The sequence below is a fragment of the Carassius gibelio genome, chromosome B22 (assembly GCF_023724105.1).
Source record: "Carassius gibelio isolate Cgi1373 ecotype wild population from Czech Republic chromosome B22, carGib1.2-hapl.c, whole genome shotgun sequence".
NCBI lineage: Eukaryota > Metazoa > Chordata > Actinopteri > Cypriniformes > Cyprinidae > Carassius > Carassius gibelio.
The window spans coordinates 4,033,315-4,061,107 of NC_068417.1; the positions used below are offsets into that span (position 1 = coordinate 4,033,315).

Genomic DNA, 27,793 nt, shown 5'->3' on the forward strand with positions numbered 1-27,793 from the left:
GTTTTGTTGTGTGCGGCTTTAAATACTTGAGCTTCTTAAAGCAGGATGGATTCTGATTGGCTGTCAGCTGCTTCACCATTCACCATGATTCCAGTGAAATCGTTCCTCTGTGTTATTGTTGTAATTGTGTTGTGGACATTGAGGTGGTTTCATTAATATTTTTGGTTGCCTTGAACTGGTTCCCAAGAGCCATAAACGCAATGGTTTTTTGAAAGTGACACTTGGTCATGTGACCAAAATTTGACCAGTGAGAATGTCCGAGGGGCAGGTCCTGTTATGCCATCCCACTGGATTTCAAACTAAAACTCTTCTGATGTGTTCCCATCCGTCAAGAGCCGTCTCTAGCATGTGTGCGGCCTCAAGGCACAGTCACGCTAGCTTCTGCATTCATGCGCATGTGAATGTGCACGCAAGCATATTATATCGTTCACTGCATTTTACAGCTTCATGTGATGAACACTCACTGCACAATTCATTGGCCAATCGAGATCCCTTCCTTTCTAGAAGGAAACAAAGGATGCAGTGGCTTCAGACTAAAACCATGAGCCATTAGCTCATAAAATGAATCATTTAGTTTCCAAATTAAGGTTTTGCAGCCAAATTCAGTCTTCCATTAGTTTAAGTCAATATTGTGCATTAGAGACATTTTAGACTAATAAGTGTTGTCTGTTCTAATCTGATAATGTCAGTTTTGTCATATAAATATGACTGTTTTGTAAGAACATTTGTGATTGTTTGAAAGAGGTAAATATTTCAACGGTTGACCTTACATTTTAACCTTGCTATGTTCTAAACCCTAACTAAAAATAATGTAAAAACAGTTCAAATGTGAATCTTCAATTACAAGTCTTTATATAAACAAACATTTAGTAAATATATTAATAAGACTCACATACCCGCAGTTAGTCGCAGGAACGGTTCCCGGTTATTTTCAAATTCGAAAAATGGCGCGCGGTTCAGTGAGGGAGTCGTCTGGGAACTCCGTAACGGCTCTGAACGATTGAGTGAATCTGATTTAAAACAGTTGCTGGTTTGTTTTAATGAATCTTCTTGACGAACTCATTCAAAAGAACTGGTTCACGAGTCATTTGCACGCGGGACTAATCAGGTGACGACGTGCATGAAGTTGACTAGATTTTAAAATCATTGTTGAAAAAAATTTATTGTCAATTGTCAATTTATTGTGAAGAGGAAAACCCCTTGAGATGTAACATCTCGTTTTCGAGGGGACCTCAAAAAAACAAAACATACTTCACATACATAGCCTACATACTAACAAAACAAAGACAAAAGCTCTCCATCACATCAAAACCACCCATTTCATCTCCAATTCAACCTGCAAAACAGTTGCAACTCGTATCCAAATGATTAAGAAGAGACATATTAAACTGGTAGAAGGAGGAAATTGATCTAAAATTATTATTATTATAGTTTGTAGAAATTAAATGAAACAGAACATGTAGGGAAAACTCATATTTTTCCGGTTTTTGTTAAGACTAAGTTTATTTCACTTAATTGATCATAAAGCTCTTTCAGAGCATCAAAGATGCACCTTTTGCAACCATTTAAGTAGGGCTGTAGTACTCGAGTCCGGTCTTGGACTCGAGTCCGGACTCGAGACATTTTTCTGTCGTCTCGGACTTGTCTCGGACTCGTTGAATTTGCACTCGGACTTGTCTCGGACTTGGCCATTGGACTCGCCAAGTCTTCTAGTTGGTCTCGACCGAGTCCTGCAAAAAAAAAAAAAAAATGTCTCCTTCAAAACAAAACCACATTTGCATGATGTCGCGACTGAAACTGTGTGGAAAACGCTAGGAGCGCCGCTCTCCTTATTTCCAAAGCACTCTGTAATCTGCGCTCGGGCTCCAGTGGCGTCTGCTGTTGCTGGGCAACCATGACCCGCTCTCCATGATGACGCAGAAGTTTCAGCAAAGAATAAATGGAATTCCAGCACTAAAAATCACTTGCAGTAGCTCTGCTAATATATTCATTTAAAAAATGGCTATCCTTGTACAACTATGATCATCTGTTTCTCCATCTTGCCTTAGCTTTCAGTATTGTTCCGGGAAAGGATGTGCATGACCAGTGGTGCACTTACTGCGACCTGAAAAGTTTAGATGTTTCTAATTTAATTTTCTACCTGTTAGATTGTGTTTTATTCACGTCTACACCTAGATAGCCTTTTTTTATCAATAAACGCGTATTAATGTATAGCCTTATGCAACAATTACATATGTAAATTTTAAAAACTTTATATATGACATTACATATTTACATTTTCATGTAACAGCCAGTATTTGTATCTGTAACAATCACAAAATTTTTCCTATCTGCATTCGGATACAACATCGTACAGTTACTTGATATGACTGTTATGACTTTTTATATATTTTTTCGTAGTTATCACTGAACAAGTAGCCTATGTCGTGTTAAACTGAATTAATTATTAATTTCTAAAATAATATTTATCATGCAAGCAAAGAGATCATGACAAACGTGTCATAGTGATCATTTGAACACGACTGAATCCATTTAATGCACACATTCTCATTACGCAGAACACTTTGAGCGAGTCTATAATGTATAGTCGACTTCACTAAACAGATGTGTGTGTTCCGCGCAAACCAGCAAAAGGTAAAGATGCAAGCATGTAGGACAAGTAGACAATGTATCCGTATCGAAGCTGATTATTAGCCTACTCTTGAGAGAGAACTGATTTGGTTTTTGAGAGACTGAGACGCGCAGCGCGGCTGTTTGATCGGTGAGCGCGCTGTGCTTATTCCATTCATTCGTATCATGGTAGCCTAAGCTTTCAATATTTGCCTTTTAAATATATACAAATAATATAACGTGTAGCTATGATGTATTATTATAGGTAAAATTACTCTTGCAACGCTCTGATTTCTGAGAGATAAACAGAGAGGCGACAACAATGCGGTGTTTGATTTGCGCTCTTTTCACTCATAAAGTTTACATTCATTCTGGCGCTGATGCCCTCGCTCACCTGTTATCTAGCAAACACCAGACTCTGTCAGCTTTAGCCGAGTATTCAGGCAGAATTATTCCTTGTCCGTTATTCGTTTTTAAGCCATTATCCGTGCCATTCCGAATAAGGTATTCGGCTTCAGGCACAACCCTAATTATTACATTACATAGGCCTATTTTATTTTTACATGCACCATAGATAAGGTCATATAGTAACAGCTCCACGCAATATTGTAATTCTAAAATTCTTGTCGCACTTGCAAACACTTTGTATGCATTATGGTTAATGCATGCTGGAGTAGTCGATTGTTTCCGACAGAGCTCGACTAGTCTATGCAAGCACTAGCACAGTATGACAAAAATTGCTGTATTTATGTGCGCATGCCCAGTAGAGCCAAACGTATCCATTCTAGCCTTGCTGCGCGCATTTGTCATATCCAGAGCTTTGCGTGTGTCTGTGCACTGTGCCAATTAGGCATAGTCATATACATTTTTGACCACAGATATAATGTCAACAAAAAATAAAGTACATAAAAATTATTTGACCTTACAGTTCCAAACTTTGTTTGTTTATCCAAGTTTAGCTCCCAGGGTCGGACTGGGGGTAAAACCAGTACTCATTAGCAAGGCCCCAAAGGAAGAGAGGGCCCTTGAAAAGTATGAATCTGAAATATATTTTATTTTACCTGGATATTTTCATGGGTGGGGGGCATGGGGGCCCATCAGGACTGCCTATGCATAGGGCCCGGGATCTTGTTTAACCCCCCTGTTAGCTTTAACCCTAATTATACACACTTGAACCTAATCAAGCTCTTACTAGACACACTAATCTTCCAGGTGTTTTAAGGCCAGTTGGAGCTAAACTTTTCAGGACATTGGCCATCCAGGATGTAGTTTGGAGACCCCTGTCCTACAGAGTTGTTACTTTGCACATGCTTTTTGATCATTACAAATAATAATGTAAAATGATTTTCTTAGAATAGGAGATATGCTTTCTCTCGCATCACAAACATTATCAGTAGTTAAGTATGTGGTCTTGAATAGGACCCTTTTTTCACTCATTTGGACTCGGTCTTGGACTTGGACTCGAAACTTTTGGACTTGGACTTGACTTGGACTCGAACCTCTTTGGACTCGGTCTTGACTCGGTCTCGACTAGTCCTGGACTTGGACTTGACTTGGACTCGACAAAGCCGGACTTGACTACAGCTCTACATTTAAGTTATATTTAGTGATGTTTATTAAGACAAGCATCATTATGATTATTATTAATTCTATTGTATGTGAAGTGTAATGTTCATATTTCACATAATCACTCTTTTGAGGCATCTGTAGACCAGCTTTTGGTCTTAATATCAGAATGAGGTCAGCTGCTCACAGAAGCTCCTTACAAACACACAATAAGAGCATCTTAGAGGAAGGGGGCGGAGCCAGAGATGTGTGCTGACTTGTGTTCTCAGCACATAATATTCCTACAGATATTTCTGAATGTACTATATGAGTGTTTGTTGTGTTCTCAGGGCGTACTACGATCACATGTCCCTGCCTGGGACCCGTAGAGATGGAGGCAGGTGCGAGTACCTACCAAACACGGCCCGAGACCCGGAGCACAGAGAACGACTGGCCTACACTGTAAGATATCACCAGCATCAGTATGAGCCGAGGATATTCATGATGAGATGCACTTGATTATGGTCTGACTTTGACATGAATATCAAAAATGCCTTTCCAAACCCTGATCCTTCTGCAATGCCAATCTTAAATGAGTGTTTAAACCAAGCTGTCCTGTTAGGAAAAGCCAAACTGTGTGTGTATGTGTGTGTGTGTGTGAGTTGTTCTCCAAACAAACACGTTTTCCAAAATGGAGCTGCTCTCTTATGCTCTGGAATTATTCATGCATTTAGCTACGCTTGGGAATACACACACACACACACACACACACATTGTGCTGGAGGAAACAGCCTTTAATAAAGCGGCTGAAGGAGATTCAGACAGGAAACACTGTTCAGTTACTGTTCAGTCATTTCAGATAATCACTCTTCCACATCACAGCCTCATTATTACACTAATAATTCATCAGGAAAGCAGTGGAAATTCTCGCATCTTCTTCTCACAGGAGCAAAAAGGGTTTAAAATCCAATCACCATTTGTAATCATGATACTCTTCTTGATGTAATAATTCAATTTCTGTGTTTAACGGCGTGTGACATCCTGGTTTCAGCTGTCCAGCGGCACGTCTCCGGGAGAAAACTGTCTGATCGGATGCTGCAACACCAACCTGGACGAACCCAGAGGTTTCCAGAGTCAGGTGAGAGCCACAAAACACCGCCTCAAAATACGAGCAGGACTGATTGATGAAGAACCGCTTGTTTTAAGATATTGAAATCTACTAATGCAAATAGATAAAGTGCAATAAGATTGTTTTACAAACACCTAAATATTTTAGATGTTTCTTTTCCACTGAAACAATGTTTTGAAAATCCCCAAATCTCAAAAGTAACCATTACATGCAAAATATTGATAAATGTTTTTGCCTTGAAAAAAATGTGGTGTGGTGAAAAACATCTGTAATACAGTAAAAATGCAGAGCGAGTGAATCCAGAAGGATGTAGAGTTCAGAGGTCAGATCTGAGGGATTGTTGTTGTTCTGGTTCTCGTGTGATTCTCTTCATCCGTCACAGACTCACATGTTATGTAAGTTATGAGTTACCAGGCAACTACAGATCATAAATACAGCTGAAGACTGTGTGCCACCGGAGAGACTCTTGTGCTCCGATAGAGGACCGTTCAATCAACAGAATAAAGTTATTAACTTCTATAAACTGACTCGATGAACCTGAATAGTATTGAACCATTTAAAAACCAAACAGAAACCTTCCACACTGAGTCCGATGTGTTTTAATTAATCTGTAACAGTACTAAATGGAGTCTTCAAACAGTGAGGATGATTCGCTTGTCCTCTTGCGTCTTAAAAAGAGAAAGGGGAAAGGAAAATGTTGTTTGTTCCATCCAATCCTGAGATATAGACAGAGAGTTCCCTCTCAGGAGTTTACTACAGGATGTCAGTGGCTCAGTTCGATGCTATGCTAGCGATACTAGGGCCACATATTAAAAAGAAGACCACCAATTCCTGTGTAGTCAGTGTGCAAAGATCTTTACAGTGCTTTGTGCTGCATGAAGTGGATCAACTTCACAGTCGTCTTTCTGGATTTTGGAGTTCGCTTCTTCAAAACACCTCTCAAAACACGTAGGACGCAGAAAATCAAAACAATTTCTGCCAAGTGTGCAATGTCCTTTAGAGAGTGCTTTTAGATACAACATAACATAACTGTCGTAATATGTGAGTGTGTGTTTTCGACAGACTGATGACGATGACTACACGATGGAGAGACCCCTGGGTCACCTGCCTCTTCATCACGAGCTGGACAGCGGGCTCGGCTGGACGGACGGTAGCTTCCACCAGGGGGAGCTGTCAGGGGTGGAGACGGAGGAGGGGCTTGAGGAGTGTCACGGCGGGTCGCCGTCGTCCGAGTCCTTCTTCTCGTCTGAGCTGAGCGACTCGGGTTTCCACAGCGTCAGCACCGGCGAGTTCCTGCGCTTCCAGCGTCTGCTCGAGAAACGCATGCGCCATTACAACGCCCGCATGCACCACCAGGGGGAGCCGTGCTCTCATGAGCGGTGCGACAGCCAGATAAAACACCCCCTAGAGGCCATCCCAGAAACACTGACGGTGCAGCCTCAACACGTCTGCGCACCCGTCCCGGGATCACGAGGTTTGTCGCGTGTTTCGTCCGTGCAGTACCACAAGGCAGAGCGTCCGTGTTTGAACAGGCACAGCTCCAGCAGCGGCTCGCTCTTCAATCCCGGCCCTCATCCGATTTCTGAGGGAATGCTGAGAAGAAGCAGGACACTGCATCACCGCTCGGCACCAGCGGAGTACCGCAGACGGGCGAGTCACCCGGCCTCGCCCAACTACTGCAGCGCTACGCTGCATCCCTGCGTCCACAGAGATGACCCGCCCATGAATCTCCCTCAGGAGCAGGACTTGGCACTTATGCACACCGTTTCTCACACTGTTGTACACCCTGCTGCACTCCCTTCACACACTCTACACGCAATGAGTCAACCGTCCCTGATCACTCCAGTTTACGAACACTGCTGCATGCCTCCGGATCTTCACACCAACGGCAGGATCAGAGCATCCACTGAACCACAACTCCAGAGGACCCAACAGACTCCCAACAACAGGTTCCACACCCTAAGTCACACGCCCAGTCAGGACTCCAACGAAACCTGGCCGAAACTCCCCAACCGCGCGGTATCTGTTGGGGGAGGCGGACTCTACAGCACCTTGGAGGGCCACGCGCCCGCTAGGAAACCACCCGGCGGGAATTTGCGTGCTTTGCGAAACCAGATGCTGCGGGAACGAGCCTCAAGATTGGCGGACGAGCGTAGCGGCATGAGCACGGACGAAGAGAGTCACAGCGAGGTCCGCATGGGTCGCTACTGGAGCCGCAGCGAGCGCCGCGAACACATGCTGCAGAAACAGCGACAGGCCAGAAACAACGACAGCTGCAGCGTAGCTACATCAGGATTGGTGCATAGCGGCGGAGTCGTGGGAGGAGCTAACAGAGAAAGTTGTAGCACTGTTCTCGAACTGAGCCAGAAGAAACTAAGTCGCATGAGGAACCGGAAGCTGCTGGACGATTGGACCACTGTAGAGGAACTCCTAACGCACGGATCACGCCTGGGTCCTAGCGAAGCCCCCCGGCAGCTGCCTACGTCATTGCTCACCGTCACAACTGTATAACGACACTCAACTAGCATGTGTTCAAGTTGACTTGTGTGTGTGTGTGTGTTTGTGTGTGTTGGACCGGCCGCACTACACAAAGCTACCTCCTGACATTGAGGCTTACAGACGATTCCGAACACCGTAGTACATTGTTTTTTAAACGTTATATTTGCAGAATCTTGTTTCGCATTGTGTTGTGAAGAGACGTTTTATTAGAAAGCAAATTCACTGCAGTTTGATTTGACCGCATGAAGCAATACAACAGATTACGATGCCAGATTAAACCAATTTTTCATTTGGTGCCAAGAAAAGTTTACGTTATGGATCATTTTAAAGTGGTGCTAACCGTAAGATTTAATTTCTTCAACATGATTTGCAACTAAACTACAAACGACATCCGAATTACATCAGTTATGCACAAAATTTCAAGAAAGCGACTGTCTTGCTCTAGCTAATTTGTGGTGTTAGCACAGCCCCTTCTCCTTTCAATCATAAATCTGATTCTCTGGGAATAATATCGGATAATCTAACGATGGATCGGGAGTCAGATACGCCGTTGATTGGGTGTGCAGGGTCATGCTGGAGATCGGGCAGCAGAAACGTTATTGTGTTGTAAAGTGTGCGGATTCTTGCACTATAACTGTAGTTCCGTAGAGTATTTTTAAAGCTATTTTTCTTGTGCTCTTCACAATTGGTTTCACAAAAAAAAAAAAATTATGAAAAACTTTTATAAAGACTCAAATAAGGATTAAAGGTGGTATTAACACAAGTAAATCCATTTGGAGAGAAAGATGATCAACGCACAACTGTGTTTTTGTTCAAACATGTAAATTTATCCAATATTTTCAGCGCACCTTTCCGCAAACAAAGTTTTAACTTTACACTACAATAAGGCTCATGAAAAGCAAGCAGAATTAAGTCTCCACAAGTAGATCAGCTACAAATAAATGGTGTTATGATTGATGTACACAAATTCGTTCTGTTCATGAGACACCTGTTTCAGCGTGGGATGTTTGCTGATTTTTTTCTTCTTCTTCTTTGAGCGGAAAATCAGGATTTTTCCCACCTGCACTATTGGGTGAACGAGCACTAGAGTGTTTACAATTTTCCCTCACAACTGTGACTCTCTGCAGCACATCTCACGCTCGTTTCTGAGGTAAAATCACGTCATTTCCACCGTGAGTCAAAAGCTGTGAATAATGGATGTGAACGGATGGCACATGAACAGAAAAACACTGCATCTCATTGGATTTTGCTCGTTTCCATTTTAGAAATAATTTTCTTTGAATATGATGTACATGTGGTTGTAATAAAGATGAGATTTAAATTTTAAAGAGTTTAAGTGAAACTGTCATGACAACAAACCTTTATTTGATTCAGAAACTGACCGTTTCTGACGGGAGCGCGTGAATTCCCGCGCTTATTTCCCCACATCGTGACCAACGGATTTCCTACCGTTCATGAATATTACATCATTTTAATAAGACTGCATTTTCAAAGAGCAGACACAGCATTTATGAATCTGTATGTTGACTACAAAGATTTAAAAATACTTGACATCCCGTGTAGTTTCCTTCAAGATTTGCCTACCTTAATTCGAAATTTGAACAAAAATGCAATTAATTACTAATACTAAATCGAAATTACTTTAAATGTCGACTATATTACATACCAAGTCACAATCATGAGGCAAATAGTAAAAATTATGGCTTATTTTAGCCTGTTAAATATTAAATTATATCCTGCTGAAAACAACAACAGACACTATTTCAAAATGTGTAACGGTTTTACTGGTTATAATGGGACTTGTGTTGGTTTGAATGGAAACTACTGGTAATTGGTCACCTTCTATTGGTGGTTTGTTAAAACCAATGAATCCTAATGAAATATGTCCCAAAACACACAGCAGAAAAAAAAAGAAAAAAGTTGATGGTTTGCAATGCTTTTTTTGTAGAGGAAACCATTAGGTTTTTTTTCAACAGGTAAACATTTGAAATTGTGACATGAAAAGTCAAAGTTAGGACAAAACATACTTTTATCTCATAATTAGGCCTATTAGGCTTTTAAAAATATAATTATGACTTACTAAAGCATCCTCTTCATTCTTTCAAATTATTTTGAGACTGATAACAACTACCATTCGAGTAAAAGTGATGTTTTGGGCCTCAAAACAGAGAGAATCTGAACTAAGTGGACTTCACTCAGAAAGTTAAGTGTTTCTCAGATGTTCACTTATTTTCGTCTGGTTTTCACTCTTAAGATGTTTGTGAACAAAACACAAACACAAAATGGAATCCAACAGTAGAAAAGCACAAAATGGAACCGAATAACAGAAAAATGTCTTTCTCCCGCTCTTTCATTCATGCTTCGCTGGCGCCTTCTCCTGGATGGAAACACTCAGTGCAGGAAACAACCATCACGCTGAGAACACATTTTACACATAGAAACCACTCTCAAAAAAAACAAACTGGTTTAATATGTATGCAAAAAAACACAACCAGAGTCAGAAAAAAGGAAACAAACGTTAAACAAATAAAATATATCTTACTGAGTATAAGAACCATCTAGACAGATCCATCTACCCTAAACAAACATGATTCCCTCTTCCTATCACTCTCTCTATGTGAGCAAACTGATCGGACGGGCTTCAAACTGTGGCGTCGTTGAGATGTAATGTCCTTCTGTAATAATACAACACAAATACAGTCCATAAATTGAATTAAAAAGAGCGATGTCATTCATCCACACAGACAGGGGGCGCCAGAGGCCTTCAGCTTCAGTCCAAACCCTGAACCTCGTGCTGCTTGTACACCGCAGAGACCAGATTTCCTGAAAGAACAGCATTAGTGTGGTTAAATTAACAATCTAATATGTAAAATTAATATTTTAATTAAATCGTTAAATCCTTCAGATCAACATAAAGGCCCAACGAGCAAAGCGACAAAGCAATGCAAATCTGCACCGAAGCTAATTTTGATCCAAATTATGACATAAATCGGCATTTAATCGCAAGCGAATAATCATTCGCATGCTTTAATGCAAGATTCGTACAATATGAAAACCACAGCTGGGAATCGTACGACTAAGTTAAAATTATTAACTAATTAAAATAATTAAAATTTTCATATTACATGAAAAACTTAAACCTAAATTAAAAATTGTGAAGTGAAATAAAATGAGTTTCTATTAGTTAAATTATTAAAAGCACAGAAAAAAATTATGAAAGCACAGAAAAAAAAAAAGAGAAACCTGAAAGTATTTAAATATAATTTAAATTAGGGCTGGGCGATATGGGCAAAAATAAACCACGATAACGCAAAATGTTGAATAAATAATGAAAATAAAATAGTTAACCCATAAAAAATTGACATTTAAATAAAATTAAAAATAAATTATTAACAATTAAAGTGAAATAACGAAAATTTAAATAATGAAAATAAAAAAAGTTAACCCGTAAAAAATGGACATTTAAATAAAATTAAAAATAAATAATTAACAATTAAAGTGAAAACAAAGATATTTTATTCATATAAAAATTTCAAATCAAACTTTACAAAATATAAATACATCATAAGAAATACTATAAAATAATACTAAAATAACACTTTTTTTTTTTTTTTAACGACTCGGTCAAAACGACTCATGAATCATGGTGCTTTTAAATCACAATTATAAACATATGATTCGCTCATCTTGATTCTGAATCTTTTACAGATTTGCATTTAAAACTAATTTAATTATTAATGAAAGCAACATTTAAAACTGAACCTTCACCAGTAACAGTCCTTGCTTTCGTTTAGTATCTTGACTGAGTTATTAGGCCGGTTTTATTACACGAGTTTTGCTGCAGGGCATCATGGGAATGATCGGGGAGGACAGCAGACCTGAAGCATTCGCTCACACGTGGAGTAGGTCAGAGCAGGAAGGACAGGAAGGCAAGCAGGAAGCAGCCAATCACAGCTGAGCTCAAGCCACACTGGACCCATGCGGGACACAGGGGTCAAAGTTCGTCTTACCTGGCGTCCCCAGCCCCTCTGCTCTGTCCCGGAAGACTTTGGGTCTGAACGGAGAGTCTTTGTCTTTACCTTTCGATCCCTTTGGCCGCCCCGCCGCCTTCTTCTTGGACTTACTGTCGCCCTTCACACCCAGCAGCGGATGGACCTCTGCGAGACAGACACAGAGGAAGTGACATCACACAAAACACCAACTGAAATACACCTGTATTAGCATTAAACTAAATACATCACAAATACTATGAATAACACAAATTCACAAACAAATGACTCTTTTGAACTGATTCCTTTAAGGACTTAAAATTCATATCAGTCGGTAATTTTGACGATAAATGTTACATTTTGATTTCTTCAAGTTTAAAGGCTAGTTCTTCATCCTCTCTCACCGTCGTTCGGGACGCCCTGCAGCTCGATGGTGGTGGTGCGGATCTTCTTCTTGGGTGGTCCTCCGTCAGACGACGGCTGCCTCTGTTTTTTGTCGCCGGGGCCGCTGTGGGCGGAGCTATCGTCGGGCGTGGCGTTCTGACCCGCGGCTTCGGGTGGAGGACCGAACGGGTTCTCCTCTGGGTCCTCCACCTCCGGAGCGATGGGCAGATACAGCAGCGCTTTAAAGTCCTCCAGCTCCTCGTCACTGCAAGAAACACGCTCTTTACTGAGGAACACAGCAGCGCTAGTATACGACAAAACATGACGCAAAAACTAAATTAACACTAACACATTTGCACTGCAAGATAATTACAAATAGAAATATCAATAAAAACATTTATTTTTCAAACATCAAAATGAAAAGGCAAAACGGTATGATAATATTAAATATTTTTTACAAATTTGAAAAAATTGAATATACAATATGAACAAAAACATATAATATATTTCAAAATAACAAAATTTTGTGACTTTAAAAATTGTATTTTGCCACAAATATACTGGTTTGAACTATGAACATACCAACAAAAAAAACGCTGAAATGCCAAAAATTAAAAACTAAATCAAAAACACCCCAAACCGTATGATGATATTAACAATCATGTCAAATTATTGGCTTAAATGTATTTTGCGATTGTGTATTTAAAACCTGACTAAACAATATAAACAAACATAAACAAGCCTACAAAGAAGAATAAAAACACGTATGTAACTGTAAGATATTAAAGATGATGTGATATTGAGTGACTGACCTGCTGCAGAACGCTGGGATGGGATCGACTGATGTAACGTCCACCTCCTCGTCCTCGGCAGCGTCCGCACCTGATACACACACACACACATCAGTGTCATCAGTGTGTGTGTGTGTGTGTGAGTGTGTGTGTGAGAGTGTGTGTGTGTGTGTTTACCGGTCTGCTCCGGCTCGCTCTTGTCCTCGTCCTCGATGTCAAACTCTGACTCTCTCTCCTCGTACTCCACGTTCTCGTCCAGCTCTTTAAAGTCCGGCGCAAACGCGCTCCAGTTCTCCTGCAGAGATATATAGCTTGTTTTTGCACTATTTCGACTACAAAAGTAATTCCAAACACAGCCACAGAACTGTTTTGAGTCTCTGAGCAACATGACACGTTTCGTTCCTGAATCAATCGTTTAAATGATTCGGTTCAATCCCAATGATTCACTTATTAACAGTGACTCGTTGCCACCTACTGGAGGTTTTTATTTCTTACATTATAGTTTATTTTTATTTATATAATTTCAACGTTTTATGTTTAATATATGAAAACATAATTTATGCACTTGTAATTGCATGTTAAATGCATTCATGTCCTGCATTAAAGAGTGTGTGAACGCATCTAAATGCCACTTCAGATGCAGCTTCTGTGTTTCCTCTGCATTGCATTTTATTTTTCTCAATAACACACTCTCTCTTACACACACACACACACACACACACACAGTGAGTGAGGAGCTGCTCCATTCACTCACCACTTGGTTCTGAGCCCAGATGGACACGACGCCACTGGAGATGGAGGCGATGATCGGACGCACCGGATGCCACTACAAACACACACACACACACACACACACACACACACACACAAATAGTAAGGGGTAATTGTTTTTTTTTATTTCTGCTAATATCTTACGTATTTTAAATGAGGCGTAAAAATAACAATAAAAATAATAACATTTATCACTAATGAAAAATAAAATGTATGCTTAGTTTACATCATCATTTATCGCTACCATATGTATCTGAATATGAATAAGATTCATACAAATAATTTAAACGTTACAATACTATTATAATCAAGTCAGAATCTGTTTGGATTTATCTTCTCACGATTCTGAATTCAGAACTATGAAAGTTAGAACAGCGAGATTAAACATTACAATTACAGTATTATTTTACATAAATAACTATAGTAATACTGAAGCTGAAATAATAAAAAATAGACGTATTTAAACAAACAACTATAAAAACATCAAACACAGAAATAAGTCAGTGAAACGTTAAAGTGAATGTAAAAACGATGAATCTGAATGTGTCTGTAGTATATGATGATGAGAGCGTACAGCGACGTCCAGCAGCAGCTCTCCTCGCGTCCCGTGGAGGATCTTCACCAGGTTCCCGATGCTCTTCTCCCAGATGTAGAGCGCGTGCTGTCGTGCAGATCCTGCCACGATATACTCACCGTCCCCCGAGAAACAGCAGCGCTTCCACGGCGTCCTGCGACACACACACACACACACACACACACACACACACACACACACAGAGAGTTTAGTGGAGACCCTAACAAGATCCAGTGAATACTCAATTGTACTGAATATGCCGGTATCAAATTTTTCATGTCGAGCTTAATTGCTAATGCTTTTATCACGGTATACGGTATTATCACGGTATTCAAAAAGTACTGTCGTAGTATAGTATAACAGATTTAGTAACGTTTTCTTATAACTAAAATAACTGAACATTTAAATACAATAAAGCAATACACAAAAATGGATAGTTAATATTTTCACACAGATTAAAGTGCAAAAGAACTATACAGACCAATACGAATCACTTTACAGTAAGATTTCATTAATTAATCTTAAAGCATTAACATTAACAATAGCTAGATTTGCTACAGAAGTTATTAAACTTTTTTAAAAATACAACTAGCTCATTTCACAACACAGTTGCAACTTTTGATTTTAACGAAGTGTTATTAAATATCGATTGATGATAAATCAGGTTAATCTACACTAATGAAGTCTTAATGTAAATTGTGACCGAAACAGAGTCAAAACACTTTCAATCAATATCAAGGGCATGTTGTGGTCCAGATTAAAATGTAAAGAAGTTTTTAAATAAATGCCCTATTAAGTCTAATAATTTAAGTATTTGGCACTGAACGGCTGTTTAAATCATTTTAACACGTTTCAGAAACAGAAAGTAGCAGCTGATTTGTTTACAGTGTTTCCAGGGTAACGGCTGTATTTCTGCTGTTTAGCGCCATCTGCTGTCAGAGAGAGAGAGTGTGCTTTCATCGGATCAAAAGAGTTTTCTGAATTTCGATATCACTTGTATTGATTTTAACAAGCACGTATAGTGGTGGGTGAAAGTGAGCGTTTCTAAACTCAGAATCAGTTAAACCACTGCGTCGATAAATGATTCACTGTTTCCAAGCGCTCCAATTGGATTGTGTATCACAAATCATTTGAAATGATCTTCATGAATCATGATTCAGATCGAGAGTATGGAGCGTGAATACTTAGATTCAGGTCGGGACTTCGGAGCCTGGATTGCAAATCTTTTTTATTCCTGATTTCCTTTTTTTTTTTTTATTACACAGTAGAAAACATCTCTCTTTCTCACACATACACACTCTCTCTCACACACACACACACACACACACACCCACCTGTTGACCAGGTCCTGTAGTTTCTGTATGGGCTCAGGTTCTCCGTCTCTGCCGCAGGTCAGGATCTCACGGCCGTCGTACACACGGATGATACGGTCTGCTGTGTTGATCAGGAAACAGCTAGAAAAACAATCATGTACATCTCAACTTATGATACTTTAATTAAAAAAAAGATTCAAATACACAGTTTGCCATTATAACTTATAACTATTTCTTATATTATCTTAATGAGATTTTACCAAACATTTATAAAAATAATATTATAATGCATAATTTCTTGTATTGTCTGAAGCATATACTAATATTAAATATGAATAAAAACATTTAATAATTTAGTTTTATATTCTGATTATGCGATGAAAGTACCTAATATAACAAAAACATTAAAATAATAATAAACATGCAAAATAAAACTTACAGCTTGGCATTCTTCAGAACTATTATACTCTTACGTATATATTTCAGCGCGAGTTGTAAACATAATACAGATGAGAAATGGATGAAATGACCTTATAATTAAATCAAATATAATATAACAGTTTATCATTTCTTGTATCATCTTATGCGTTTCAATAGGACTTGTGAAATAACAAAAATTATACAAAACTTACAATTAAATACAGTAAACAGTTTTAATAAAAATAAATGTATTAGTTTTAAATGAGAAATGCGAGTTAATATCTCGGCGTGACCTCTGACCTGCCCTTGCGTGCGAACTCGATGGACTTGATGGCGGTGGTGTTGCTGGTTCCTGTGGTCACTCTGAAGGACGCCACCAGGTCCTGTTTGTTTGTGTTCAGCACCAGGATCTGAGAGACACACACATCAGACCAGCTCCTCCCTCACACACACACACACAGACGCGTGACCTCTGACCTTTCCCTTGGCGTTCCCCGTGTAGATGTAGTCTCCGCGCCGGTCGAAGGCTGCCACCACGTTGAGGTCGGAGTCGTCGTCCACCGGGAGCACCACGTGTTTGGAGTCGGACAGCGTGAGCAGGACGGGAGCAGACTTCATGGGACACACCAGAACCTTGTCCCTAAACACAGACACGCTCTTGCTCACTCACAGGAAGTCATGAGCGTGGCACAGGAAGTGAGGACACTCACATGTCTCGGGGGTGGTACTGCAGCTTGAGGATGGGCGAGGGGAAGCGGAAGCGCTGGTCACAGTCTCCCGTCAGGACGTCCCACTGAGACACGATGTTATCTGTGGAGGCACTGACCAGCTTGTGTCCGTCTCTGCTCCAGCTGAAGCACAGCAGACACTTACAGTGAGTGTGTGTGTGTGTGTGTGTATATACGTGTATATGTGTGTGTGTGTGTACCTGAGTGAGCAGACGGGGTGTATGTGTGCGCTGATGATTTTGGCGATTCCTCGGGTCAGAAAGTCCCAGATGACGATGCGTCCGTCGTTACAGCCGACAGCGAGCAGCGTCCCCCAGCGGTTAAACGTGCAGGTCAGAGCCATACTGATGCAGTCCAGAGTGCCATCGGCCTCCTGAACACACACACACATATAAACAGAAGTACATGAAGTACATATACACATAAATAAATAAATATATATAAATAAACCAATTATTAATGCTGTTGCCGTACCTCTGGGTAATTCTGCCCGAACGACTCTGAAAGACAGAAAACAAGAGAAAATTAACACAAGTCTACATTCATACAATCATATAACAATGAATATTTATTAACCTGACAGTTCATATCATTTGTATACATATAATAACATACATCATTAAAGGGGCACGGAAACAAAACGTTTCTATAATCATTCGACTTTGAATAATAATAATAATAAGTTCAGTAAGAGTTTCCGTTGAGTGTTTATAAACATGACAGATGCTAGCAGCGGTTAGCGCTGAGCTAATAAACTCTCCAACAGCAGCTGAACTCACCGAGCAGCTCCAGATTCATCTCTGCTGCGATACCGACACAAACCCGAACCCTGGAGAGAAAAGAAGCTAAAATATGAGCGGAAAATCAGCGAAACAATAAAAACGTTAAAACGCTCGCAAAGAGCGAATGCAGCGCTGCCTGGCGCGGAGCTGCGAGGAAGGACCCAAACAAAGCGCCCCGGCGAGCGCCTGAACAAAACACACCGAACCACTCGAACGCATCAGTGTTCACTTAGTTTATTTTTTAAATGATTAAAAAATAAAGGAATCTTTGTTTCTGCATTAAACAGCAACAAACATGCAAAAAGAGCATTTTTTTTTGAGTATTTATAGAAATATACAATTTAGTGTTGCAAACTAAAATATGACAAGAACAAAACAAATTTCAAAAGACGTATTCACAGTACATTTTAATTTACACAGTAAAAAAATGTATCCACTGTTATATTCCCAAAACGTTTTAATAATCATTATACACTTTATGAGTAATTCGGCAAACTTTCAAAAAGTCGAAAATAGTTATCCTATAATTTAATACGTATCAACGCTCGAAAGAACTAGTGTTTACTTCACTTACAGTGTAAAATTACATCATAAATAGAACTGCTACGAGAAGAACACTGAAGGCAACATTCGCAGTTTCTTGAAGTTCCACTTTGTTGCTCAGTGCTGTACTGAAACCACGACCAAAGATCCAAAATGGCGTCCTATGGAGTAGCGCCCGTGATCATCCGGGTGTCTGAGGACGCGACCAATCAGACGACGGATGAGCTAATAAGGCGGGGTAAGGAGTGTTCGGAAAATCGTCTATAACTGCATTAATAGCAGACATAAAATGACAAACGCACGGCGGGATCGCATCTTAAAATCACACGAAACAGTATTTAACGTACAAAATGATTAAAAGCTACGCGCAAAGCGCTTTTCATCCACGCCGCATAAACGTGAGAGAAATGTTTTGACGTCATCCCGGCGCGGACCAATGAGCGTCGTCCGTATGTGGGACACGAGCGGCGTGAATTATCGCGGCGGCGCGCAGGCAGCATAGAGCTGTATTATAGATAGAGCGCATCGTTCATAAAGCGCTCTGTAAAACGATCATGACACAGCCTTTTAATTTGCAATTTATCGAATAGATACTTAACACGAACACTTAGAGATTTAGACCCGTAGAACAATGTTTTAGAACGCTTAAACTGCTTCAAATGAAGCGGTGGGTGAGTCTAGTGTGTTCACTCTGGGTTGTGTTGATTCCGCGCATGCGCAAAGCGGCGCAGCGTTATGTAAAGCGTCTCTGTTTTGACCCGGTTCTCTGGACTTTGGTGGACTTCGCTGTTCTGCAGTGGTTCTGCTAGATGATTTTAATAAACTCTGAGATGATTTAATCATCTGGACTCTTATAAACTCATTCCCCGCTTCAGTAACCTCTCAGGTGAGCGTCGCTTCGTGTATTTAACAGCTTACATAAAGAGCGAACCGGTGACCCATTTCATTAAAAACACGCGAACTTGCTATATTATAACATGCTATATTTTCTGTTTATTTATTACGTTTTTATGGCATTCTGTAAGCGACACTTACTGTAATGACCCAGTTTTAAGATTGAGGGTCAAGTTATGAAACACGCAAAATTGTATAAGACTTTGATTTTAAGGTGATAATGTGTGCGCTGTGGTTCGTCTTTAATGAAAAATAATGTTTTATGTGCCAAAGTCTCAAACTTTTGCAATGAATGAGCTCCTCTATAGTTCATGTGTCAGTTCGTTACATAAAAAGTAGCATCATCGCTCGATTCATCGCGATTAATCGCATTCAAAATAAAAGTGTTTGTTTGAATAATACATGCGTCTGTACACTCACGAGCACGAATATATTTGATAAAAAGGTTATATTTGTATATTAAATGTTCTATAATTCCTTTTGTATAAATATATACATATTTTCTAAATATATACTGTGTGTGCGTGTGTATATATATATATATATATATATATATATATATACACACACGCACATAACTATACACATATATGTTCACACATATATTATGCAAACAAAAACTTTTATTTTGCATATGATTAATCGGATCCAAAATAAGTTTTTGTTTGCATAATAGATGCATGTATATACTCACAAGCATGTCTTTATTTAATAAAAAGGTTATATTTGTATAATAAATATTTTACATTGCCTTTTTTATAAATATTTTCTAAATATATACTGCATGTTTGTTTATACACACACACACACACATAACTATACACATACATAATAAATATACACATATATTATGCAAACAAAAACTTTTAAATACGATTAATCGCGATAAATCGTTTGCCAGTGTTGATAATTATACATAAAAAACATATATGAGATGAACATTGTGTAGTTCTGGTTGATGGTATTTAAACTGGAGTGTATTCTGCAGTGACTGCAGGGTTTATAGTGTCTGGTCATCGGCTGAGCATCATGTCCGTCAGCTCCATCCACTGGTTCAGGAAGGGTCTGCGTCTTCATGATAACCCGGCTCTGCTGGAGGCCGCCCGGGGCTCACACACCCTGCGCTGCGTCTACTTCCTGGACCCCTGGTTCGCCGGGGCCTCCAACCGCGGCGTCAACCGCTGGAGGTGAGACACACCCAAAAACACTCAACAGTAACCATCATATTCATTTACTAACACTGTTGTATTGTATATGAAAGCCTAGTCTCGGTCTGGTTTCTCTCTGACCAGACGAAGTCCAGATAGAGTCTGACTGCATTCCTCAAGCACACAGAGATCAGTTACGAAAGAGACGGGAACACAGTGTTCCTCACCGAGAGCCAGAGAGACACACACACACACACACACACACACACACACACACACGGCTCTGATCCAAACACTCACTACATCAGCACCGTGAACAGAGAAGAACACATTAACTTAATTACACTTAAAGGGCCCCTGAAGTGAAGCGGGGAGAGAGGGCGGGGCATATCGAGAAGCCCCGCCCCTTTTAAAAATAGAATGCTTTTGTATTGTAAATGAGAATTCTGTCTCTGTTTTGGAGAACACTGTGTTATAAATGACTTTAGGACTAACACATCGATACTAACAGCCGAAAAACTTTAATTTTGGTTTCATGGGGAATTATTATTATTATTAAGATTATTAACATATTAACATTAAGATGTGTTATTGTTAAGACATTCAAGTAATTATAATAAATAATTAATTATTTTATAATGATTAAATTATAAATATTGTAAATTAAATTTTTAGAAGTATTATTGATAAATTAATTAGTGTTATCAAACAATTAATTTCCAAATAATCAAAAATAAATCCATTCCAAATCCAAAATAAAAAAAAAATGATTACATTAAATATGTGTGTATGTGTGTACTATGTATATTTATTTTAGAAATACAGACACATTTGGAAAATATTTACACGTTTATACATTTAAACGTTTATCATATTCTTATACTTTGTCTTTTCTTAAATATATGCATGCATGTGTTTTTATTTATACAGACAAAATAAATATACACAGTATACATGCATATAATATGTAAACAAAAACTTATTTTGGATGCGATTAATTGCTAAAATTAATACATAAATTATTTTTTACATTTCATTTTGTTTTAATAACAATACTTATTGTTATTATCATCATAAAAACGTTATTAATATTTTGAACACATTAATGTAATAAAGTGAATAATTTATTATTATTAGTAGTAGTAGTATCAATGAACTACTATTAGTTGTATATATAAAATATGAATAATGTTAATATAGGGATGCACAATATTATTATTTATGGTTATTTTCAAAACTTAGATCTACTGTCATTATAAAATAACGTCACTATTTAAACTTATTTTTCATCAAATGAATAATTTTTTAAAATGATAATTAAAAAATTTAACTTGTCAAAAATTAATGTTTATTTAATTCTAACAAAAAAAAATCTTGTTAAAAATTTTTTTAATTAACGTCCACACAGGAGAGACTTATTCCCCTTCTTGAATGTGTCCTGAAGCAGTGCATTTTGGGATTGTTGTGTGTGTGCGTGGTCTATGTAGGGCTCACAGATGTGTGTGTGTGTGTGTGTGTGTGTCAGGTTTCTGCTGCAGTGTCTGGAGGATCTGGACTCCAGTCTTCGTAAACTCAACTCGTGTCTGTTCGTGATCCGCGGTCAGCCGGCTAACATCTTCCCGCGCCTCTTCAAGGTAACCACTACTACAGTTACGAGTGTAACCGTCTCTGGGTCACATGACCACGTGATCACTCGTCTGATTGGTCTGCAGGAGTGGAAGGTGACTCGGCTGACGTTCGAGAGTGACTCGGAGCCGTTTGGGAAGGAGCGAGATGCGGCGATAAAGAAACTGGCGTCTGAAGCCGGAGTGGAGGTGATCACCAAGATCTCGCACACGCTGTACGATCTGGACCGGTGAGGACAAGCTATATGATATAAAAAAAAAAAATAAATTGGGAATGCTGTTTTTGAATCCCTTGTTTAACTAAATGAATCATTTGAATGAGTGAATCGTTTGCACGGTTGGCGTCAGTGATTCAGTGAATCTGTGAATGTGTGGTGTGTCAGGATCACGGAGCTGAACGGTGGCCAGCCGCCGCTGACGTACAAACGCTTCCAGACGCTGGTGAGCAGCATGGAGCCGCCCGAACCTCCTCTGGAGCCGCTGACCCGAGAGCTGCTGGGAGACTGTGTGACGCCCATCAGCTCCAACCACAGGGAGAGATACGGGGTGCCCCTGCTGGACGAGCTGGGTAACACACACACTCAGAGATCTCTGTGATGAGAGAGGTGCATCATGGGTAGGGCTGGTGTCCAGATCTAACAGAACATGTGTGTGATTGTGTCCAGGGTTCGACACTGAGTCTTTGGCTCCTGCGGTTTGGCCTGGAGGAGAATCGGAGGCACTGATGCGTCTGGAGCGACAGCTCGGACCCGACTCTACCGCGGTACGACACACACACACACACACACACGTGGCTCCAGCTGTGGTCATGTGATCAGGCGTGTCTGAGGCGTGTGCTGCTGTTTTCCAGGCGTGGCAGGAGAACTTCGAGCGTCCGAAGATGAGCTCCAGTCCTCTGATGGCCAGTCCGCTGGGCTTGAGCCCGTACCTGCGCTTCGGCTGTCTGTCCTGCCGTCTCTTCTACTACAAACTCACTGAACTCCACAACAAGGTGCAGCACTGCAAAACCACCTATACCTTTTCTATGATGTATTTGATTCGTGCTAATCAATATTTTGAAATTAAATTTGTAGTATACCTGACAAAGACTCGCCTGAAATCTAATTTAATCAATTTAATTTAAATGTTAACATGTTATAAAATAATATATAATGTATTATCATAATATTATTATTATTTTTTATTTTTTTAATTTGTAATATATCCTAATCTTTTTTTAAAGATTAGGATAAACGCTATTTTCTTAGATCCGAATTGAAATGGTTTTAAAACGCTATTTTCTTAGATCCGAATTTAAACGCCATTAAAACACTATTTTCTTAGATCCGAATTGAAACGCTTTTAAAACGCTATTTTTTTTGGATCTGAATTGAAACACTTTTAAAACGCTATTTTCTTCGATCCGAATTGAAACGCCTTTAAAACGCTATTTTCTTAAATCCGAATTGAAACGCCTTTAAAACGCTATTTTCTTCGATCCGAATTGAAACGCCTTTAAAACGCTATTTTCTTAAATCTGAATTGAAACGCTTTTAAAACGCTATTTTCTTAAATCTGAATTGAAATGCTTTTAAAACGCTATTTTCTTAGATCCGAATTGAAACCCCTTTAAAACGCTATTTTCTTAAATCTGAATTGAAACGCCTTTAAAACGCTATTTTCTTAAATCTGAATTGAAACGCTTTTAAAACGCTATTTTCTTAGATCCGAATTGAAACCCCTTTAAAACGCTATTTTCTTAAATCTGAATTGAAACGCTTTTAAAACGCTATTTTCTTCGATCCGAATTGAAACCCCTTTAAAACGCTATTTTCTTAGATCCGAATTGAAACCCCTTTAAAACGCTATTTTCTTGAATCTGAATTGAAACGCTTTTAAAATGCTATTTTCTTAAATCCGAATTGAAACGCTTTTAAAACGCTATTTGCTTAGATCCGAATTGAAACCCCTTTAAAACGCTGTTTTCTTAAATCTGAATTGAAACGCCTTTAAAACGCTATTTTCTTAGAACCGAATTGAAACGCCTTTAAAACACTATTTTCTTAAATCTGAATTGAAACGCTTTTAAAACGCTATTTTCTTAAATCCGAATTGAAACGCTTTTAAAACGCTATTTTCTTAGATCCGAATTGAAACCCCTTTAAAACGCTATTTTCTTAAATCTGAATTGAAACGCTTTTAAAACGCTATTTTCTTAAATCCGAATTGAAACGCTATTTTCGTAGATCCAAGTTGAAATGCTTTTAAAACTATATCTTCTTAGAGACGAATTGAAACGCTTTTAAAACGCTATTTTCTTAGATCTGAATTGAAACAATTTTAAAACACATTTTTTGTAGATCGCAATTGAAAAGCTTTTGAGACCATACTTTCTTATATTGTGATGTATAATGCCATGATGCTGTGCCGTCGCAGGTGAAGACGAACACAAGCCCGTCGATCTCTCTCCACGACAAGCTCTTATGGAGGGAGTTCTTCTATACGGCGGCCAGCAACAACCCGCGCTTCGACCGCATGGAGGGAAACCCCATCTGCATCCGCATCCCGTGGGACAGGAACCCCGAGGCGTTGGCCAAGTGGGCCGAGGCCAAGACGGGCTTCCCGTGGATCGACGCCATCATGACCCAGCTGCGGCAGGAGGGCTGGATCCATCATCTGGCGCGGCACGCCGTGGCCTGCTTCCTGACGCGAGGAGATCTCTGGATCAGCTGGGAGGAGGGCATGAAGGTACAGCCCCAGAGCATGCTGGGTAAGGGAGGTGTGTCTGCTGCGTGCTAACGCTGGTGTGTCCACAGGTGTTCGAGGAGCTGCTCCTGGACGCTGACTGGAGTGTGAACGCCGGGAGCTGGCTCTGTCACTCCTGCAGCTCCTTCTTCCAGCAGTTCTTCCACTGCTACTGTCCCGTGGGATTCGGACGCAGGATCGACCCCAACGGAGACTTCATCAGGTGGGCGTCCACACCGCTTCGCTTCACTTCCTCCATCTCGATCCAGTGTGAACGCACAATTACACAAAGCAATTCAAACTACACTTAGCAATACCAAAGATCATAAAACGTCAATCTAGGAATTATATATAATGGGTGTGTAAACCCATTAAATCAGTATCGATAAAATCCATCTTTGCAATGCAGAGGAAACACAGAAGCTGCATCTGAAGTGGCATTTAGATGTGTTTACACTCTTTAATGCAGGACATGAATGCATTTGTTTTGGTGGAGTTTGTGATGAGTCGCTGCGGTTAATCTCTCCCTCTGATTGCAGATGTTACTTACCTGTCCTCCGAGATTTTCCAGCCAAGTTCATCTATGACCCCTGGAACGCACCGGAGGAGGTGCAGCGCGCAGCCAAATGTGTGATCGGCGTGGATTACCCCAAACCCATGGTGAACCACGCCGAGGCCAGCCGTCTGAACATCGAGAGGATGCGGCAGATCTACCAGCAGCTCTCCAGATACCGCGGACTCAGTAAGAGCTTAGCGCTGCTCACCACGTTCTTATTTAAAGATACGGTTTAAAAAACATTCGTCATTTAAAAGGATAGCAGAGTGCAATCCAAAACGAACAATATTCATAACTAATCATTTTTCCAGATGGTGTACAATAAAAACATTGACAGCCAATCAGAATGCGTCAAATTTAAACTGCAAGGTGCTTATAATAAACAGAATGTTATTGTCCACTAATATAGCTATCATTATAGTTAAGAAAACGACACAGAAGAATGATATCATTTAAATCACTTTCAGAACAATGTCATTAGAATCAGGTTAGTTATGGCTGTAGTTAATGTTCTCTTTATTTTCATTCATCCCTCAGGTCTTCTCGCAGCTGTTCCATCCAACCACATGGAGGTCATCGGTGTCCGTGAAGCCCAAGGAGCAGCGGCGCCACCTACACGCCGGAGGACCGCGAGCGCCACTTCGTCTCATCGTGAGTGTCTGAAATCATGCGTTGTGATGAAATAAGTGTGTTTGAAGAATAACCAGTTTAATGCTCTGTGTGTCCAGCAGGGGTCAGGAGAGAGCAGCCCGGACCGAGCGGAGTGAAACATCGCGGCGCAAAACACCGATACACCCTCAGTGAGACCATGTGCTTTGTAGGGGTGTGCGATTATTGTTATTGTCAAATTGCACATCGTTAAAACAACAATTGCATAATTATCGCAGACCACAAATATTGCACACCCCATTCCTATGGTTAATTTGATAACCTTTTATGAACGTTTGCGCAATTATTATAATTTTCTTTACGTTTGTCTTCCGCAGGCCACCGTACATCGCCCTACACCCCCCAGAGCGACCTGTCGGAGCACGACCACGAGTTTGCCGTTCCACAACAACCAGGTAGGTTTTTATTTACGCGGTAAATACACTACAGTGGTTTGCGAACAAAATTTGATGTTGACTTCCTTCAGGGCGTCTGATTTGGCCGGTTGGGGGCGGGACTGGAAAGAGAGAAAGGGAGGCGGAACACAGCGGATGCCATGGTGATGGAGGCCCCTCCCCCTCCTCGTCAGCGTTGAAAGCCCAAGATGACGAGGTTCGCTAAAAGATGAGGCTATACAAAACTTGCTGATTAATAATAATAATAATAATAATAGAACCGTTCAGTTGTATTCCTCTGTTTGTTTCAGAAGCGGCGGGAGGATGGGGAGGGTGTGGCTTTCTCTTCCTAAGCCCCACCCACCGATGGATTCGCAAAATGACCTCGCGTGTAAACACTAACATTCAAAGTCATTCAGAACAATTAAACAGTGTCCAATCAAATTGTGGCGTAAATGTAATTTTAAAGTTTTTTTAGTTTGTTCTAAAATACACTATTACATAATGTGATTATCTTAAATATAGATTTTTACAATTAGATGTAAATACTGTTTTCATTAACTTTTAAAGTGAAGGTCCTTTCACGCCAAACGATATAAACGAACAAGTTTGACGAATATTCGTCAGGTTGAACAAAAGCTAAATTTTTTAATAACTCCAGATTTATATTTGCACACTGAGTTAACGAAAACGTCAACCAGAACTCGTTTAAATGGTCAGCATATTTCCGTCACACAAAGTTGACTCTACTTTATTTATATTGAAATTTGTGAAATTAAGTTTGGCGTAAACGGACCTTAATATAGAAAAAACCAAGTAGTCACAAACAGCCAAAGAAGAACACACTTTACGCCACATATAAACCGATCCAGATTCACTCAGTATTACGGACGATCGAACGGGTTTCCGCAGCGCTGCTCTGAACCAGACTCACCTGTACATACCTGCATCTGTTTCCACGAGTCACATGACCGCTGGAATGTGTTTGGGTCCAAACTACTGTAACTGTACCACAGATGGATGATTGTCTCGTCTGTATAAATGACTGTATTTCGCTCCATGTTTCAGTGTTTTTGCACAGATAGCGTAGAATGTTCTCCAGATGTTCGACATCTCCATCTCTGTACATTACTTCCACCTTTCATTGTCATCCATCTCCAGTGTTTTGTATATGAGAGCTGTATCTTATGAAGCTGTATATTTATAACGCCTGTGTTTTTGTTTTTCTACAAAATATTAGTAGCTGTTTTGAATTGTAAAGATTCTTAAATCTGTGTGGTACTCAGCCAGCTAATAAAAAATATTCAAACACAAGTGCGTTTTTGTTTACTTTAGTTTTTCTGTCTAGTTATGAACCATTTTTGTCTCTGAGTTATCTGCTAGCAAATCAGATCACATTAAATACACAAGTTAATTGACTTAACTTGTATATTTTAAGCAATTTTTGTCCCTGTGTTGTGATCGTGATGCTGAACTCGTGTAAAGTAATATGTAATCAAAGCTAATTAAATATTTCTGTGTCTAGTTAGCTTAATTTGACAGCTGATAAAATGAATCTGCTAGCATAGCCCGCTCGAATGAGCAAGGTATACAACGTGTTTAAGTTTAATAAGATGTTTAGCCTGCTAATAATTTTAGCTGGTTTAGCACGCTAATTAGTTAGCTTACTGTCCTGCAGGTTGCTATAACAATAAGCCTGCAACAATAGTGCTCAAGTCTGTTTAA

The 27,793-nt window shown here is 39.7% G+C and overlaps 3 protein-coding genes across 12 annotated transcripts in view; 2 read left to right on the plus strand and 1 right to left on the minus strand.

Moving 5' to 3' along the window:
• The window catches only part of LOC127987666 (E3 ubiquitin-protein ligase PDZRN3), a 15,305-nt gene extending 6,194 nt beyond the window's left edge, over positions 1-9,111 (plus strand). For both annotated transcript variants that reach the window (XM_052589996.1, XM_052589997.1), the window contains 3 exons: positions 4,506-4,617; positions 5,207-5,293; positions 6,347-9,111. In XM_052589996.1, coding sequence (XP_052445956.1) covers positions 4,506-4,617; positions 5,207-5,293; positions 6,347-7,795 — 1,648 coding nt within the window. In that variant the 3' untranslated portion in view covers positions 7,796-9,111. The remainder of the gene's footprint in view (positions 1-4,505; positions 4,618-5,206; positions 5,294-6,346) is intronic.
• Positions 9,112-10,228: 1,117 nt separating this feature from the next.
• Positions 10,229-18,482, minus strand: rbbp5 (retinoblastoma binding protein 5). Of its 4 annotated transcripts, none has more exons than XM_052590003.1 (15): positions 18,110-18,482; positions 17,533-17,582; positions 17,228-17,253; positions 16,954-17,126; positions 16,736-16,876; positions 16,503-16,665; positions 16,326-16,435; positions 15,627-15,746; positions 14,293-14,446; positions 13,702-13,773; positions 13,125-13,242; positions 12,969-13,038; positions 12,177-12,421; positions 11,794-11,940; positions 10,229-10,606 (listed from the first exon to the last, which is right to left on the minus strand). In XM_052590003.1, exons 2-15 carry the CDS (start codon positions 17,549-17,551, stop codon positions 10,554-10,556), a joined length of 1,611 nt encoding a protein of 536 aa, XP_052445963.1. In that variant the 5' UTR covers positions 17,552-17,582; positions 18,110-18,482; the 3' UTR covers positions 10,229-10,553. The 4 variants fall into 4 exon arrangements, with proteins under 4 accessions (XP_052445963.1, XP_052445965.1, XP_052445964.1 ...); XM_052590005.1 differs by having other exon boundaries at positions 11,863-11,940; positions 18,110-18,429; XM_052590004.1 differs by lacking the exon at positions 18,110-18,482 and having other exon boundaries at positions 11,863-11,940; positions 17,533-17,713.
• A 105-nt stretch (positions 18,483-18,587) lies between these two features.
• Positions 18,588-27,382, plus strand: cry3b (cryptochrome circadian regulator 3b). 6 transcript variants are annotated; one of them, XR_008161318.1, is made up of 15 exons: positions 18,588-18,964; positions 19,961-20,159; positions 21,646-21,754; positions 21,833-21,975; positions 22,129-22,313; positions 22,411-22,508; positions 22,596-22,736; positions 24,161-24,472; positions 24,541-24,692; positions 25,009-25,211; positions 25,563-25,676; positions 25,754-25,848; positions 26,012-26,089; positions 26,161-26,285; positions 26,383-26,407. XR_008161318.1 is itself a non-coding variant. In XM_052589998.1 (15 exons), the coding sequence occupies exons 2-15, from the start codon at positions 20,002-20,004 to the stop codon at positions 26,419-26,421; spliced, it is 1,932 nt and encodes a 643-aa protein (XP_052445958.1). In that variant the 5' UTR covers positions 18,588-18,964; positions 19,961-20,001; the 3' UTR covers positions 26,422-27,382. The 6 variants fall into 6 exon arrangements, 3 of the variants coding, with proteins under 3 accessions (XP_052445958.1, XP_052445960.1, XP_052445959.1); XR_008161317.1 differs by having other exon boundaries at positions 26,380-26,404; XR_008161319.1 differs by having other exon boundaries at positions 25,757-25,848; positions 26,380-26,404.
• Positions 27,383-27,793: the final 411 nt, after the last annotated feature.

Bases quoted from the DNA above. Each gene is read 5' to 3' on its own strand.
- rbbp5 (XM_052590003.1), bottom strand. The intron at 14,447-15,626 runs GTGGGTGTGTGT...TGTGTGTCGCAG, and splicing joins CTACAGGACCTGGTCAACAG to GACGCCGTGGAAGCGCTGCT. The intron at 12,422-12,968 runs GTCAGTCACTCA...TGTTTCTTGCAG, and splicing joins ATCCCAGCGTTCTGCAGCAG to TGACGAGGAGCTGGAGGACT.
- cry3b (XM_052589998.1), top strand. From the start codon at position 20,002: ATGTCCGTCAGCTCCATCCACTGGTTCAGGAAGGGTCTGCGTCTTCAT. The intron at 21,976-22,128 runs GTGAGGACAAGC...GTGGTGTGTCAG, and splicing joins ACGCTGTACGATCTGGACCG to GATCACGGAGCTGAACGGTG. The intron at 22,314-22,410 runs GTAACACACACA...GATTGTGTCCAG, and splicing joins GCCCCTGCTGGACGAGCTGG to GGTTCGACACTGAGTCTTTG.